Source organism: Culex pipiens, chromosome 1, assembly GCF_016801865.2.
Source record: "Culex pipiens pallens isolate TS chromosome 1, TS_CPP_V2, whole genome shotgun sequence".
Lineage (NCBI taxonomy): Eukaryota > Metazoa > Arthropoda > Insecta > Diptera > Culicidae > Culex > Culex pipiens.
This window is the reverse complement of record NC_068937.1, coordinates 32178238-32196716: the sequence shown is the minus strand read 5'-3', so window position 1 is coordinate 32196716 and position 18479 is coordinate 32178238. Positions and strand designations below refer to the sequence as shown.

The 18479-nt window shown below is 35.2% G+C and overlaps 1 protein-coding gene across 6 annotated transcripts in view; it reads left to right on the top strand.

Moving 5' to 3' along the window:
* LOC120419640 (longitudinals lacking protein, isoforms A/B/D/L) overlaps positions 1-18479 on the top strand; it is a 428218-nt gene that overhangs the window by 368075 nt on the left and 41664 nt on the right. For 5 of the 6 annotated variants that reach the window (XM_039582394.2, XM_052706352.1, XM_052706350.1 and 2 more), the window contains 4 exons: positions 3526-3717; positions 6803-7703; positions 7762-8105; positions 8169-8255. In XM_039582394.2, coding sequence (XP_039438328.1) covers positions 3526-3717; positions 6803-7703; positions 7762-8105; positions 8169-8255 — 1524 coding nt within the window. The remainder of the gene's footprint in view (positions 1-3525; positions 3718-6802; positions 7704-7761; positions 8106-8168; positions 8256-18479) is intronic. The other variant, XM_052706353.1, reaches the window with a different exon arrangement.

Below are 18479 nucleotides of genomic sequence, written 5' to 3'. Positions count from 1 at the left end.
GTGTTTAAAAAAATGGAAATATTCTTCAAAATATTCCGACTATCAAGGATCGATTCAGAAAGGAAAAAATAACTCGCAAAAAAATTTATGAATTCAGATTGAATGTATGAAAAAAGTCTCAAAAATATTCCAACTATCAAAAACAGTTTTTTTTTTTTTTGAAGAATTGGTAAACTTACAAAATATTTAAAAAATAAAAGAAAAATAACCGGTAGTCATGTTCGAAAGAGTTCAACAAGAAAAAAGAGTGTTTAAAAAAATGGAAAAAAAATCACCAAATATTTTTTAAGAGTCAGACTTCTTTTCCAAAACTGCTTATGTTTGATATAATGGCAAAGAAAAACTCATAAAAACATTACAATATTCTAGAATATATATATTTTTTTAGTTGGAAAATAACATATTTCAACCAGCAAAAAAATAAGAAAAAAAAAGCAAAGAAAAGCTCATTTTTGTAAGAATTAGAAAACTCACAACAAAATTACAACAAGCAAAAATAGAAAAAAATAATACTCACATAAACTTAGGAGTACAATTAAAAATACTGATCATATTTGGAAGAATGGAAAAACTTACAAATTGTGTCTTCGAAAAAGTTGGAGGTATGGATAAGGACTACACTGAAAAAAATTATACACGGTAAATTTTTTTTAGTGATTTTTAATTTCACTGCTTGTCACTAAAACTTGATTTAAAGAAAAACAATATTTTTTATTTTTTTAATATGTTTTAGGGGACATCAAATGCCAACTTTTCAGAAATTGCCAGACTGCAAAAAATCCTTGACCGAGTTATAAATTTTTGAATCAAATCTGATTAAAAAAAAAAAATGGAAATATTGGTCGCACAAAATTTTCAACTTCATTTTTCGATGCAAAATCAAATTTGCAATTAAAAAGTACTCTATTGAAATTTTGATGAAGTGCACCGTTTTCAAGTTATAGCAATTTTTAGGTAACTTTTTTGAGAATAGTCGCAGTTTTTAATTTTTTTTAACTTGTGTCCATGTTTGCTCACCATAGAAAAAAATATTTTTGATAACAAGGGTCGTATTACCAAAGTTCAAAAAAGCAAAATATAGAGAATGCAGAGATATTGCCATGCAAAGATTTAAAAACAGGAAAACTGACTCGGTAAACCTCGGTTGATTAATTTCATGGGCACTAATTTAAAAAAAATAACTGTGACTATTCTCAAAAAAGTTACCTAAAAATGGCTATAACTTGAAAATGGTGCACTTTATCAAAATTTCACTAAAGTTTTTTTTGATTGCAAATTCAATTTTACATCGAAAAATGAAGTTGAAAAAATTGCGACCGATATTTCGTATTTTTTGAAAAAAAAAAACAGTATTGATTTAAAATTTTATAACTCGGTCAAAGATTTTTTGCCCGTTCTGGAAATTTCTGAAAGGCTGGCATTTGATGTCCCTCAAAACATATCTGAAAATAAAAAAAATAAAAATAGTGTTTTTTTACAAATCAAGTTTTAGTGACAAAAAGTGAAATTAAAAATCACCATTTTCTTACCGTGTAACCAATTTTTTCAGTGTAGTCCTTATCCATACCTACACTTTTGCCGAAGACACCAAATCGATCAAAAAATTCCTTCAAAAGAAAGATTTTTAAATTTTCATAACTCATTTTTGTATGGACAGCTGCCAAATTTGTATGGAAAATTATATGGACAAACTAATGATTCAAAATGGCTTCTTTGGGCATACCGAAGGCACTGAAAAAGTTTCTGCCGGATTAAAATATACCGAAATCTTAGAGAATTGCTCAGAAATATTTTAGAAGTCTGTCTTCTTGATAGATGACATGATGGAAAATTCACAAAAATATTTCAGAATATTTTTTTAAATTTTTTGTCCATTTGACCTCATGTACTACGACCTTCTGTTACACATCTGTTTTCATTTTTTTTTAATCTAAAAATCTTCTTTTTGCAACTCGTTGCATAAACTTTTTTGGAGTCCATTTGGGTGCTGAAAAGTCTAACTTTTCAGTACTTGAATCGAAATGTATCACTTTTCCCAACTCGACGTCGTCGTGCTAGGTCACAGCACCCGAATTTGATGCAAAAAGTAAAGAAAAAAAAGGAAAATCCTATTTTTTTTTGTTAAGATTTGATTATACAGTACCTACGAAACCTTCGGATAATCGAAAAATCGGATAAACGAAACATCGGACTGAACTTTATCAGCTGATCCGACGACGCGAAAATTTAATAAACTTTGTAGCTTCTGAAAATGATATCCCATCTCCGTGTCCAGTAACCAAAGGAAAGATGATCTTTATATCATGTTAACTACCTCCGTACAAAAAAGTCGGGTAACTTAATTTGTGACAAATGATGTCAACAGCTTGCCCCGTCACTTATTAATAAGGCTCGAACACAATAATAATCCGCCACGCCACGCTTTTTCATTTTTTTTCCCGAACGGGATTCTGTCCCATTCCTTCTGGCTGGCTTCCTTGGTCCGATTTTATTTTCTTCTTCACAATTTTTTGCTCACTCTACCTTATCCGAAAGCCATTTTCAGCGTGTGCATATCGGCATTTGACCAAAGCTGCCAGAAAACAGCAGCTGGTTGGTTTGGCTCGCGCCTCCCAATAACGCCAGCATCCTCTTCAAGGGAAAGATGCACGGAAAGAAAAACGGCTGTTGAAATCGTGAAGATTGGCTGATGTTTGTGACGAAGTTGTTCAGGTTCAGTCAAGTCGCTGAAATTGGTGTCAAAATTGACAGAAATGTAATCATTTTGTTATTTGGAAACATCAAAAGCAAAAAAGCTAGTTTAATTACTAACGCCATCTAGTAGTCACTAGCAAAAAGTAGACTTTCAGAAATTTCATTCCACCAACTCCAAACCTTCCAGTGCACCCAGGTCGAAAGCTTTTATTAACCTTCACCGCAAAAATAAAGAAAAGAAGGAAGAAACAAGCAACAAAAAAACCTTAACTTTACATTCGCTTGTATGTAAACGAGACCGCAGGAATCACGGTGCTGCACTGGACACCACAACGGTTTGTCCGGCGGCGGCGGCGGCAGTTTGTCTTCTCCGTCTGGCCAACCAATAAAGCGAGCGTGCAAAATGCAAAACTAAACCATGTATGAATTAATAATGCAAGCAAATGAGGCTCGAGCGGCTCGAGGTTGGGAATCTTGGAAGGGGAAGGGGGTTTTGGAGGTTATGGCAGCGGATTTGGAAGATCCAGAGAGAGTGAATGTTGTTGTAAGATGCAAATTGGACCACGGGTGTAAAGGGAAATTAGTGCAAGTGTTCCGGAAAGTATATTGCTCGACGTCGGACAGATGTATGGGAGGATTATTTTTCACTCCAAAAATCAATACCTCAATTGAAAGGTAGAATCCCAACATAATCCTTCCTTTCAGCTTCGTGATTTTATAGCACTGGGTTAGTCCCGTAATTGTCGAGTTTCGTTTCCTTCAAAATCGGGACATCCTCGCCAAACTAATCCGATAATCTCTAACAATTTCTTTCATCTACTTCTTCCGCAGGTTGTTCTGTCGGCCTGCTCCTCGTACTTCCAGACGCTGTTTCTCGACCACCCGGCCCGCCACCCGATCGTGATCCTGAAGGACGTCCGCTTCGCCGAGCTCCGCACGCTGGTCGACTTCATGTACAAGGGCGAGGTGAATGTCGAGTACTGCCAGCTGTCGGCGCTGCTCAAGACGGCCGAGTCGCTGAAGGTGGGTGTCCGTGCTAAATGGAAAATATAAGCTTTTGCGCAAACTTGCGTGCAATTGAACGGGTTTGTTGTAGCGACATCTGTTATGAGACTTTTTAAACACGATGATTTCCAGATAAAACTAAGTAAACTAAAAATCGGATTCATTTTATTGTTTGTAAAACCTTAAGTTGATTTTGATCAAGGTTGTTAATGATATAATTATCGACATTCGAAACGATAACGACAGTTCTATCGTTTTTTTTTTTTCGAAAATAATCGAATCTTCATGATTGCGAAGCGATATTTTGTAATATTCGTAAATTTTGTATTCATTTTCAAGTAATTTATTTTTTTGCTAAAACTCAAATTTTCACAAAATATCATTTTTTTAAATACTCAGTTCTTAATAATTTGCAATATGGGTACAAAAGATGCAAAATGTGGATTCAGTTTCACTTTATTCGGGTTTGTTTTGTTAAACACTACAATTTTCTCAAAATACCGTGCTTTTTTAAAAACAGTGCCATCTCGGGCAACACATATTTTTCAAATATTTATGTTTGCCAAAAGTTGACGTATTTTTTTAACTGTTCATTATTGAGTGAAGTATTAGTTTGGTTTTCGGTCAACAATTTAGAATAAAAATTAAGTCAATCTCATTCATCATTCAATTTTGACGAGAGGAAATGCGTACTGTACTCAAATTTTCATAACTTGCAAAATTGGTATCAAACGAAGCATTTCACTATAATAGAGTTTTTCGGTAAAATACTATAAAATTTCACAAAATACTGCATTTTTTTGTAAAACACTCAAATTTTTCGCAAAATACCGTATTTTTTCGAAAATACTCACATTTTCATAATTCACAATATGGGAGTCAACGAAGCAAAATTTTGTATACATTTTCATTTCTTCAGAGTTTTATTTGAAAAATACTAAAATTTTCACAAAATACCGTATTTTTCACAAATACTTAATTTTTATGAAAATTACGATATTTTGAAGAAGATTAAGCATTTCACAAAACATACTATAACTAAACGAAAATACATACAGAATCTCGCAAAATAACCCATAGTGCAATTTATTAAAATTTGAGTTTTTCTTTTCAAAATTACGGTTACTTGTTTAAAAAAATTAGTATTTTACAAAAATCACTCGATAAAATTTAAAATGCATTCAAAATTTCGCATCATTTGATATCGATATTTTTTTTAAACATTTTGAGTGTTTCGATAAAAAATACGGAATTTTAGTTCGCATTTTTGAAATTTGAGTTTTTAACAAAAAAAAGTTGAACTAAGCGAAAATACTTACACAATTTCGATTCGTTCGATACTCATATTGCAATTTATGAAAATTTGAGTATTTTCGTACTTTGTGAAAATTTGAGTATTTTACAAAAAAAAACTCTAGTTATGCGAAAATACATACAAAATTTCGCTTCGTTTGATATCAATATTGCAAATTTTAAAAATGTGAGTATTTATGAAAAAATACGATTTTTTTAAATTTGAGTGTTTAAAAAAAATAAAAAATTTAAAATGCAAAAAAAAATTCGCAAAAAATATTGTATAAAGCGGAAATACATACACAATTATGTTCCTATCGATGCTCATATTGCGATTTATGATAATTTGAGTATTTCGAAAAAAATAATGTATTTTGTGAAAATTTGAGTGTTTTACAAAAAAAACACACATGCATAATTTCGCTTCGTTTGATTACCAATTTTGAAAAGCTTTAATAAATTGAAAATGCAAATAAAATTTCACAAAAAAATATCGGTTAAAGCGAAAATACATTGAAACTTTCTACAGTATCAAAAAACCTAGTATTAAAAAAATATTTTTGAAAAACCATTCGATCAGTCTAAAAGTTTAAGTAACTGGGAACACTGCCATAATAAACAGAGACTTGAGAACATTTTTCAGCTCTTCAGAGGTTGTACGTAGTAAAATCATCGTGGAAATGACTTCTGGTTTTTTTTTATAATTTGCCAGGCACTTGTAAATGCTCTAATTAAGAAATTATTTTTGATTATCGGACAACACTGTAATAGAATTTTGAGACATAACTTATTTCTCTTAGCTGAATGTCGTAATTTTTGATGAAAATAGTTTAGGAGTCGCCCTTGATTAAGTTACTTTATAGATGTTTAAAAACCTTATGATTTTCCGTGTTGGATAGTCTGGCAACACTCTCATAAAGAAATCAAGTTTTGAGCGGAATTCTTTAAACTTTTGAACAAAAATTACCAACTCATTTGGAATAAGAAAATAGTAGTTTATGCAACAAGTTGCAAAAAGAGGATTTTTTCAGCACGAGTCGTACATTTATCCAACGAGGTTCAACGAGTAAATACGAAGAGTGCTGAAAAAATCAAGTTTTGCAACGAGTTCCATACAACATTTTTTGCAATTCCGAAAAACACCAATTGGGTGAAATTTTTAGTCAAATTGTCATGTATTTTGTCAATAAATCGTTTAAATCAAAAAAATGTTGAAAAGTGTTACTTTTCGAAACAAATGCTGAAAAGTTCAACTTTTCAGCACCCATTTCAGTGCTGAAAAGTAGAACTTTTCAGCATTTATTTTAAAAAGTGTTGCTATTCGATTCTGTTATTTTTGGTACAGAAAAGTAGGCTATTTCGTCGTTCAAGAATGACAGGAAAAGTAAGTAGTTTCACGACGGAATTGCAAAAAAAAGTTTTTTTTAAATAATTCTGGATGAGTAATGAAATTTAATCAACTAGCAGCACTGTTATCACAACCCATGAATTAAGTAATTTTTCTTACTTTCGAAGACTGGTTTTTGTAAAATTTGACGATATTTGACGATGAATCATTAAGTTTAATATTTTAGCATCACTGATCTCAATATTTTGTATTCAAACATCTTTTTTAATTCAATCAATACTTGTTATGAATTCAATCACCAAACAGTACTTCGTAAGAGGGCAAACGCTCATCAGAGCACCAACACATGGAAATGTTTCAATGTTCTATGCAAGCTCGACACATTGCATGCAAGTTAAACGCCAAGCTTTCCCAGCATATTGTTATAGCGATGCATAATCCCTCAACATTTCCTTCCCGCAGGTCAAAGGTCTCGCCGAGCAGAGCACGGCCCTGGCCGAACCGAAGCGCGACCCGGACCGCCTGAGGCCGCAGAGTCACAGCAGCGCCCAGCATGCCACAAGTCTGACCACGTCCGCCGCGTCCCCGTCGGCGGTTCCCACGTCCGGAGCCGGCGGCACCACGACACTCGGCGGTGGCAGTCCCCACCAGCAGCAGCAGCTTGGATCGCCCACCAGCAATGCCGCCGCCTCGATAGTGGCCGCGGCGGCCTCCCTCGGCATCACCGACCTGTCCACGACGCCGATGGGCAAGTCCCGCGGCGGGTTGGATCCGGACGGGAGAAGTCCGTCGCCGAGCCGGCTCGATCCACCGTCGCCCACCCCTCTAGCGTTGTACCCTCCCCTTAGGAAAAGTCGTGACCATCACCCGACCGGTTCGTCGGTATCCTCGTCGGCAACTACTACCATCACAACGGCAGCAGCAACAACTGCGGAACGGTCCTCGGAAGAGCGGGACCTCGAACACCAGCACCACCTACACCTGCAGCAGCAAAGCAGACCCCAGTCGAACAGTGGCAACGCCTTCAGCAGTACCCTCAACAGCCTCAGCAGTACCGTGGAAAGACTCAACAACAGCAACAACAACGCGGGAATGTCCTCCTCGTCTTCGGCGCTCAACGATAGCGGGAATCTCCGGCTACGGCAACGCCGAAACGACGACGACGACGACGATGATGACGACGATGACGAGGACATGGAGGAAAACGGCGAGCAAGCCGGGATCAGCCTGAACAGCAAGCAGGACGCACTGTTGCAACACTGCCATCGGGGAGACGACGACGGACGGCGCAGCAGTACCAACAACAACAACAACAACTCCGACGACGACTACGAGCCGCCGATCAAGATCAAGAGTGAAGTCGGTAAGTACCAGCAGCAGCAGACTCGAACCGCGAGAGCACCGCTAACACTAACCGGCAGAATTCTCCCCCCTCTCAGGACTGAACATGACGATCAACTCGCCCGCGTGCCTAGCCAACTCGACGACCACGAGCGGTCTGGTGAACTCGTCCGCCCTCGGCGACCTGAGGCCTTCGTCGCGTGACAGCGGCGGCCGCGGTGGCGGAACTCCTGTGGCGTGCAGCTCAACAACGCTCGCCACGGGCGGCAACGGCGGCACTCCTCTCGCGCTGGATCGCAGCTCGCCGCGGTCGCAACGGGATCGCAACGAGCGCAGCACGTTCGGCAGCGGTGGCATCCCGAGCCCCCTGTCGGAACCCATCGCGGGACCGTCCGGAATGGGGCCCGTGCAGCAGGTTCCTCTGGTAAGGCCGCGTGAACCCCACACGAGCTATCCGTTTTCTAACACCCCTTACTTTTTTCAACAGTCCCTCAAGAAGGAGATCGACTGGGACCGGGGGGACGACAAGTCGTCCGGTGACAGCTCGCTGGACTTTCGACACCCGCACGACTCGGTAAGTTGCGATAGCCAAGGCACCAACCGTCTCTATGCGTTCGCTCGCGCGAACGCTTGCCTCTATTGTTCTCCCCCCACGCATATTTCGGCACTCTCACTGACACAAAGAGAGCGCGAATGTCAATTCTCACTAATACACCGAGAGAAACCTAGAATAAAAATGAGGGGCCGGTGTCGAAAAAAAACATAAACTTTACCGTGTTTACCTCTTGCATTCGTTTGATGTTGTTTGTTTTGCTGTCGTGTTTTATTTTTGTTGTCACTATTCGTTATCGTTGTCGTTGTTGTTGTTGTTGTCGTTGTTGACATATGAAATGCTCTCGCTCCCCTCCCACTCTCTCGCTCTCTGTTTCTCCCGTGAGAGTATTTTGAGTATCGCTGTTGTCTCCAAGCCTGTATTTGTTTGATTTCAATACTTTTCTGTTGTTTACTTTTCTCGCAAATCATTTAACCTCCTTTCATCATCTGAATCATAACCATCCCGGACCATTTCACCATTCTGATGTGCTCTAATAAGCCTGGCTACAAAACAAACTTTTCAAATGGGCGTAACTTGCATTCTAAAACATCAGTTCAGCAAACTGTATGTTTGCAAGAAAGTCGTTGTGGTATAATTTTGAAAAGTAAAATGTGCGTCGAGAGCTTGTGAACCCTTGTTGCAGCGTGAAATTAAAAATGCTCTCTCTCTGGAGCTTTTCCTCCTCCGGCAGGAAAGTGTCCTGGAGAAGAACTGTAATGGTCGGCAACAAAGCAAAAAGGGGATGATGATGAGCTTGTGTGTGTGTATGTGCTTTGAAGATTGTTTGACAATGATGATACCACCTTAACACTTAAATGTCCACATAAATTAATTCCGAAGGCACACACTAATACACATAATCACAATAGAATAAGTATAAAATAACTATAAAATTACAACAACAAAATTAAGCACACTTTACAATTCATGTTTTTTTACAATTCATGTTGACCTTAAGTCCCATGAAACAGATTTATAAACATGTAAAATCAGAAACTCACCACGGAAATTATGAATACACCACACGCATTTGACAGTTGCTTGGAACCATTATTAAAAACTAAATGGAATTATTGAAAGTTACGTACAGTAATCCACGTCTCCTTATCTGTGTTTAAAGTTGAAGGATAAAATTAAAAAAATTGTCGATCATGAGATATGCAAACATATTAAGATCTCTTTATAAAAAATAAACATAAGTATTCTAGCGTACTTTATCAAAACGTATTGATTTCTTATGCCAAAAGGACACTCAAAATTATTCATTTTTATTTAGTTCAGAGTTTGATATTAATATCCACATTTTCTGAGAGATTTATATTTTTTACAATATTTTTTTCAAATTTATAATGCCTTCTAAAAAGCTTTTGCCTGAAAAATGATTGGTGATTGATTTTTGATAAAAAAATATTCAATGATTTACGTCTGTTGGTCTGTGTTTTAACCATGAGCCTTTTATTTTTGATATTTTTCCAATATTTTTTGGATTTTTTTCTGGGTAATGTTTTGCAAAAAATACACAACGAATGTTTAATGGTTATTTTTATATATGAAATTTGAAACTGCAAAAAAAAAATAACTTTTACTATGAATATTAGTGCGTCCAATTTGCCCGAGCTTTGAATTTCACGGAAAACGGGAAATTTTTTTTGAAGCCCCGGGATTTTCTAAGATCCCGGGATATTTATTAAATGGTCATGCAAATCATTTTTCTATACGTTTGTTAAATATTTTTAGCTTAACATCATAGAATTAGATGATTACCGTCAACTGGTGACTAGATTACAATCGAATCAGGAACAGCAGTTTTTAATTAGCTCAATAAAAGTATTTAAAGTTGAATTTTTATGTTCTTTGTTATGCTTTCGAGTTTAAATCAACCACAATTCCTAATCCAATCTGATTCAAATTAAATTTTTCCAATAAATAAATTTCTTTCATATTTTTTTATATATCTAGAAAACGTTAAAAATTAAAATTACTTGGTTAATTTAGTTGTTCCATTCCTGTCTCATCCTAAATCAATAAATTTTATCAAAATAATATTCAAATATAAAATAAGAAATATTATGATATTTTTTTAATTTTAAACAAATATTCAAAAAATACAAAACCCAATCTTAACAAAATATTAAAAATTACATAGAAAATAAAGAGCTAGCATTTTGCGGATTAAAATTTAACAATTTGTCTAAAATAGCCAAATAAATTCGAATAAAAATAAATTTATGTTATAAATTCCTATCGATTATCAAGTATTCAATACACTGGAACACACTTTTTCAAAACAAAATCTGAATTTCCAGACCAAAATTTGTATTTTTTTCGACTTCAGGAAAACTGGGACAAATTATGAAATTTTCCGGGATACGGGAATTCCTGGTTTTGGAAAATTCCCGGGAATTCTGTCACAGGAAATCCCGGAATGGACGCAGTTATGAATATCTGTTAATGAAAACAGCTAAACAAAGAGAAGCAAAATTTCTAACAAAAAATGTATGTATCTCCCTCAAAAACCATTCAAAATGCCTAAATATTGTTGGCGAAAAATTCGATATCTTCCACAAGCTAGAATGTGATTACAATTATTTTAAATAAATAATGATAAAAAAAACTGATGATGATAATGATCATTAAAAAAAAACAAAATTAAAAAGGCTTCTTTTTCAAATTATAGGGTTTCGGTCCATTTATAAAAAAAAACTTTTTCTGGACAATCGACTAAACTAAATAAATGCTAAGAAGAACTTAAAAAAAACAAGAAAACACATAAGAAATAATAATTTAGTACAAGAAAGTTGAACAAAACGACATTCTGAACATGAGGAAAAAAATCCAATAAATATTAAAAAGGATGAAAGGTTTTTTTGGGCGTTCAAGGGCTCAAAGCACTTGCGTGCATTCTTCCGGGTTACTGCCCAAAGTAATAGCCCACATTCTGTGCAAAGGGATCATCCATAAACCACGTGGACACTTTTTTGGAAATCTCTTCTTTTTTGTATGGAGCATGGACAATCGTAATAATCCCCCCCCCCCCCCCTAAACTGTCCACGTGGTTTATGGAAGGCCTCAAACAAAACTGTTTTTTCTCGTTTTTTGTAGCTCTTTGTCAGCTTGAAAACTGATAGAAATGTTTCTGGAAAATTGCGTTAAAGGTAAAAAAATAAAAAAAGGCTAGATTAAAAAATATTGTAAAGAAACTGATAAGAAAGTCATTAGGAATCATTTTGCGACATATTAAAAAATACATAAATTTAAAAATCTAGTATTCCAAAGACAATTTCTCCCCGAAAACGGAAGCAATTTTCCTTCTTGAACATTCTTTTCCCGTTTTGTACTACTTAAATGTCGCGAGCGGAAATGTTTCCAGCATTCCCCCTCGCCCTTCCTCTTCTCAACCATTATGTGGTGGTGACTTTTCCCCTGAAAGTATCGTACAGTAACTGTGCAAGTTCCTGTGCGTGTGTCCTAGTGTGTGTGTGGAAAAACAAGAAAATTATAGGTCTTTTTGATATTTTTCCCTCCATGGATAGCGTGTTTCGAAATTGGTTCACGTGATGTTCAACGTGATTCCGTGAAATAAAATTGATTTAGGTGACTAATCACCTGTTTTTACCCGCTTTCCATTGTAAACTTTTGACATTACTGATAATTATTTTCTTGTTGAATTGGAATTCCTGAACCATGGTTGGAAATCAATAGTGCATTAACCTATAAACAAAAAAAAACAATATCAAAAAAACGAAAATCTTTCAACATGCCACACTTTTCAAAGCTCGTCGTCGTCGTTAAAACAAAAGTGTCTCGAATATGCGAGAGCATGGCTTCCTGATGCTGTCGAGGAGATATACCTACCTACATATATTTGAAGGATTTTCTTTTTTTTCGGTTGAAATGTAAAACTTTGTAAAAAGGGATGAAGGATTGGGAGGGCAAGGGAGATCGTTTTGAATATTGCGCGCCGCTCGTTATTTGCACACTTTTTCGTGCCTCTTCCTATTACATCCAAATTCTGTGTCCATGACTGACTGCAATATGAACTAGAAATTGAAACCAGTGAGGGCAGGGAGGGTTGTAACCTTTTTAAATTTTGCTTTTGGAAGCATTGATGAGCTGAATGGAATGTTTGGAATCATAAAATAAAAAATTGTTAACTAATAATTTAAAAAAAAAATAAATTTCAGACATATTTTCCTAGCTCTTTTATAGACATTTATAATATTGTTTTAAGCTACATATTTATTTCTGATTTAAAGAAAATTGCTTTTCACCAAAAATAAGAGCCTAACTAAACTATTGTTTTGAAATTAAGACCAAGAATTTAAAAGTTTTTCTATGATTTTGTCCATACACTGACAGAACCTCTCTTTCCCATGGATTAAGTTTTTCCTAACTAAATTTTAAATAGCTAGCTTAATTATTTAAAAAATCTTCACAGCTATAGCTAATTCAATGAATTTCAAAATCTCAGTTTATAGTTTTACATTGTGAAATCAAGTTTTGCAACGAGTTTCATACAAAAAAATTTTGCAGTTCCGAAAAACACCCATTGAGTGAAATTTTAAGTCAAATTTTCATGTACTTTGTCAATAAATCTTTTAAATCAAAAAAAAAATGAAAAGTGTTACTTTTCGAAACAAGTGCTGATAAGTTCAACTTTTCAGCACCCATTTCAGTGCTGAAAGTAGAACTTTTCAGCATTTATTTCGAAAAGTGTTGCTATTCGATTCTGTTATTTTTGGTACTAAAAAGTAGGCTATTTCGTCGTTTAAAAATGTCAGGAAAAGTAAGTAGTTTCACGACGGAATGGCAAAAAAATGTATTTAAATTGACAAATTCAAAAAAAAAAATATCAAAAGGATCAGATTTGACAAATTTGAATAATACTATTTTTTGAACTTTTCAAATCAGTCCAATGTTTACTGAAAAATTCTTGCCTAAAGATTGGACGCTTTTTATTGATACTCAAAAAAACTTATTTTTTTCTGTTTGTTTTTTTTATTTTTTTCAGCCGTGCTTTTGAACCTATCCATCGGAAAATCGATAATTTCAAGATACAAAGTTTAAAGCACATCGGCTTAATCATGACTACACAGTAAAAAAAATCTGTGTAAAATCGCATGCAAAAGCATGCACATTTTCTTTGTGAGCATAAGCATGTAATATTGTATGAGTAACGGGTATACAAAAAGCAATGATTTTACACACCCATCTCTAGATCTACCAAGTTCGCGCCCCAACCCTCTCAGCTATCATACGTACATGTTTTTGTATACACGTTTTCTCATACAATATTACATGCTTTTACTCACAAAGAAAATGTGCATGCTTTTGCATGCGATTTTACCATCGGATTTTTTGCAGTGTACTGAAAAAAAAACTTTCATAAAAATAAATACAATTGTATTTGGATATAAATTGAAAACGGTAAAAAATACTTTTCAAAACATAAGACATTCCTTGTCTTCGGCAAAGTTGTTGGTATGGCTAAGGACTACACTGAAAAAAAATGATACAAGGTGAATTTTTTTTTTTTGGTGATTTTTAATTTTACTTTTTGTCACTAAAACTTGATTTGCCAAAAAAACACTTTTTTTATTTTATTTTTTTCTGATATGTTTTAGGGGCCATTAAATGTCAACTTTTCAGAAATTTTCAGGTTGTGCAAAAAATCTTTAACGGAGTTATGAATTTTTTAATCAATACTGATTTTTTCAAAAAATCGAAATATTGACCGCAAAAATTTTTCAACTTTATTTTTCGATGTAAAATCGAATTTGCAATCAAAAAGTACTTTAGTGAAATATTGACAAAGTGCACCGTTTTCAAGATACAGCCATTTTTAGGTAACTTTTTTGAAAAAAGTCGCAGTTATAATTTTTTTTTTAAATTAGAACCATGTTTGCCTACCTTTGAATATTATTTTTTAGTTTTCATATGCCATTTTTGCCAGGACAGAAAAAATCAAAAAGGCTCATTTTGTAAAGAATTGCTCAGATTATTGTTTTCCACAGAAGTTCCGATCGCTGGAAAAAAAAATAAATTTTATGTTGAAAAGCTCAGTGAAGTGCAGTTACATTAAAAAAATATACATCAACAGTTTTTTAATGAAGTTTTTTAAATTTTTGTTGTTGAAATTTGCTGAGCTGATTTGATGTTAATAATAAAGAAAGTTTCAAAGATTGTGAATAAAAAAATCATGAATATCATCATGAAATCAATAACATGTAATGCCCGGTCATTTGAATTAAAATTTCCGCAACAAATATTCCCAAATCTCACAACCACCCCTACCCTCGCAAAAAAAAACAACTCTACAAGTGCATCACAGCGCGCGTGATGACCATCCGCACAACGCACAGAGCACTGGAAAGCATGAAGAATGATTAAATTAGTCCCAAAGTCGTCGTCGTCGCACAAAAAAACCAACGATTCTATTCCAACGACCTCGTCCGGCAAATCCAGCCTCGTTTTCATCAGCTTTATCAAATATTAAATTAATAGGCACGGTAGCACAATCTGGCAAATAGCACGAGCAAAAAAAAACTAGACCTTTCAGATTAGTTTTGACAACTCAACTGGGCAGTCTGTGTTTTTTTTCGCGTGTGCGAACGTGGCAAAACTGTCACACTATGTTTAGTTTTGCGAAACAATTGAAACTAATGGATGCGATGGCGAGTTTTGCGAAAGAGATGAATATTTTAGCAGCAATTAGCTAGTTTTATTTTTGTTTAGGAAATATTGACATTCATTCATAGAAACAGACTAAGACTTTGTTATTGAGTATTTTTCATAATAAAATTTAATCATTTTGGAGTCTGAGTTCAAAAATTGCAGTTCTTAAATCAATTTTTCAATTGCGAAAAGCCTTACGAAAGCTGTCACATAATTGATTCCTCACAAAAACCACAAGAAAAAAAACAGCAAATTGCCATCGACGACAAAAAGCCAAAGTGTGTGGGCGACACTGCCAGCCAGCAAAACGACAAATTGACGACTCAATAAATAATTAATCCCCTTAATGCAAGCAAATCTACGCAAATTACACGTGGTTTCACTCCCACACTCACAATTTCACACACGTGCACCACACACAGTAGGCAGTAAGCGACAAGATTTGGAACCATGAATTATAAAAAAGGCGTTCCATTTCAGACCACCTGGCCAGCACACAATCACACACACACACACACACACACACACACACAGACAAACGAGCAAACAAAAATCGGTTATTGCTCCACCACCCACTCGAGGCCACCCACCAAAGATTGGGCTGGAACATAACCTACCCCAAAACGAAACACCGACGACGATTTACACACACTACCACACAACCAAAAAGCATCGACGAAAAAAACCTCTCAGCTGAGTGAGCTGTATGTGTGTCCCACTATTATTGCGCATTTTGCACTTTACTAGAGTCCTGCGCAATTATTTGTATCACAGTACCTTTTCATCACAGTGGATTTTCATCACACTACCATAGCAACATGTTTGTTTGTTTTCAAATAAGAAAGTTTGGAAATGCAATCAAGGGGAACTTGCAAAAAGGGGCTGGATAAAAACGCTGAGTTTCGTCCATTGGTTCCTTAGCGAATCTGATTCTATTGGCCATGCCCACAAGGATAAATCAAATCAACACGGTTCCAGTTCTAATCCTATGAAACACGGCGTGTCGTTTTTGTGGTTTGAATTAGTGAGCTCGCGTCCGCAGTTTTCCCAATCAGTTCGGAGACATGGGATACAAGGAAGTGGAAAACGATCGGAAACAACCTTATCAGCTTTAGGAACTACATTACTTATATAGAATGTGTTTCTCTTTGTCTATTTAACGAATAAGGTAAATTACGGTAAAGGACGGTAAAGGAACAGGATCCTCCTTAGATGACCAACGCACTTTACAAATTTTATTTGAATGACTCTAGGCGTAAACAAGAAACAATTTGAGAGGCTTTTATTTTCGAAATTTTCATTCTGGAACAGATCTTGAGCTGGACAAGCAATTCATGGCCGATAAGTACTGGACCAATTGTAATATTTTCATAATGAAGTTCGTTAATTTAAACTTCTTGTGCTGCTCCGTGCAAACTGCTCCAACCGTTTCAGGATTCCGTGGTCACATGTGGCAAGAAATCAGTATTTTCAAAAACCTCTAAAAAGAATCACTAAAATTTTGTGACGGAAATACCTCACAAAAATCTGGATTAGCGAAATCTGGTGTGTGATGAAAATGTCAGTGTGATGAAAAATTCTGCGCACCACTCTTGCAAGGTGCAAAATGCGCAAAGTTGACAGTTTTAGTTAGCCATGAACACTGTGATGAAAAAAATCAAAGGCCGACACGATTTACACAAAACTCTAGAAATACGTGCAAGGCGCAATATAAATTCGTGTATTTTTGCCACCCTTGTCCTTAGTCGTCGTCGTCATCATACCACCCCTCCCCCTCCAGACGGATCGATAACTGGCTCTGGTGTATACAAAATATGAGCACACGTGCATTCGCATACACACATTCTCACACGTATGCATTCATTCACATTCACTCACGAGACCGGCTTGCTGCTGCTGCCTACTGGAAAAGGATACAACAAGGATGACGACGGTGACGACTGATTTAGCGGAATGTGACTAATTTTTGGGGTTCTAAATTTCAGTTTTTATCTTAGGTGAATCACATAGAGCGAGTTGGGACAGATGTTTTAGCCAGGTTTTTGCACTATATTTTGATATTTTTTATTGATTTCGGTTGAAACAGATACAGACCAACTAAATTAGTGCATTGACTTCCTAATTTGAAGATTTGAAAAGCTTAAAAAACTACTGTCCCTATTCAGACTGTAGTCCCGATATGCCCCAGTTGGTATTTACAATTAACGACAAGGATTCATTTATTAAAATGTGTTTTATATCGTTTTAACGTTAACGCGCATTTTGTTTATAAATGAGTAATTCTCCGCCAACTCAAACGAAATCTGAAAAAGTTTCCCTGACCCCTCTTTGATTTGCGTGTAACTTTGTCATAAGGGGTAATTTTTGTCCCTGATCACGAATCCGAGCTTCATTTTTCTATATCTCGTGACGGAGGGGCGGTACGCTGTTTAAAAAAAATGGATTTTTTTATGGGAAATTTAATCTCCTTTTTGAATCTGCAATAACCCTAAAGGGTATTTTTTTCATCAAATGTTGATGTATAAACAAAAGGGGTTTGCGCAAAAAAAAAGTTAATAAATTCCTTCGCGGTTCTTAAGTTTATGAACAAAATTTACGATTTCAGAAATCGATTTTTTTCTGTGTAGTTTTTTTATTGAAATTTATTCGAAAAGAAAATTTAACAAATATAAATTAAGCTTAAATTTGTGATATTATTTTTCTGAGAACAATGACCCTTCGTACGACCGCAATGGATTTAAAATGGATTTTTAAAAATCAATTAAAAAAAATAACATCGCGGCCCTTCTTGACAGAAAAGGGCCTACTTGACAGCTCGTTCCAAGGGGACCATAGTTGATCCATCGATAAAATGTTGCCTTTTAATTTTATTTTTGAATTAGTTAAAGGCAATAATCGTTCCAAAATGGATTGAGACACAGCTGAAAGGAATTCCAAAACACTATAATGTACCTACTGCAAATGGACTTCTTGTAACATGATTATTCACTAATAAAACCGAATTGAATTGAATTTTTGCATTAAAATGAAAAAAAAAGTTCTGAAATGGTTAATAACTCTCTACAACCCAATCCAGGCCCTAGGTGGGCTTCGATTTGAAAAATCGCCAGAAATCCATTTTCAACCAATTTTTGATCTTTAAAAATCACTGGAAAGAAGAAATCTTAAATTAAAAAAGAAATGGGTTGAAAGTTTTACTTGTTTTATGTGACTCCAAAGTTTAAAAAAATGTATTTCTTCTGGGGTCAATAGGTCAAATACTACCAAAAACAAACATAAACAAGATAACTGAAAATTAAAATACTAAAATTAAAAAATTAAATAAAACTTAAAGCAAGATCAGTAAAGTTTTTCGTAGAACAAAAGTGTCTCTAAATGATCTCTTAAACACGGAAAAATATAAAAATTCGAAAAAAAATTAGACAGTAGAAGGTTAATCGTGTGTTTTACCGTTGCACATAAAAAATGATAAAAGGGATAAAGAAACCCTATGAAAAAAAGCAAAGCAATCCACTTTAACGACCCCGG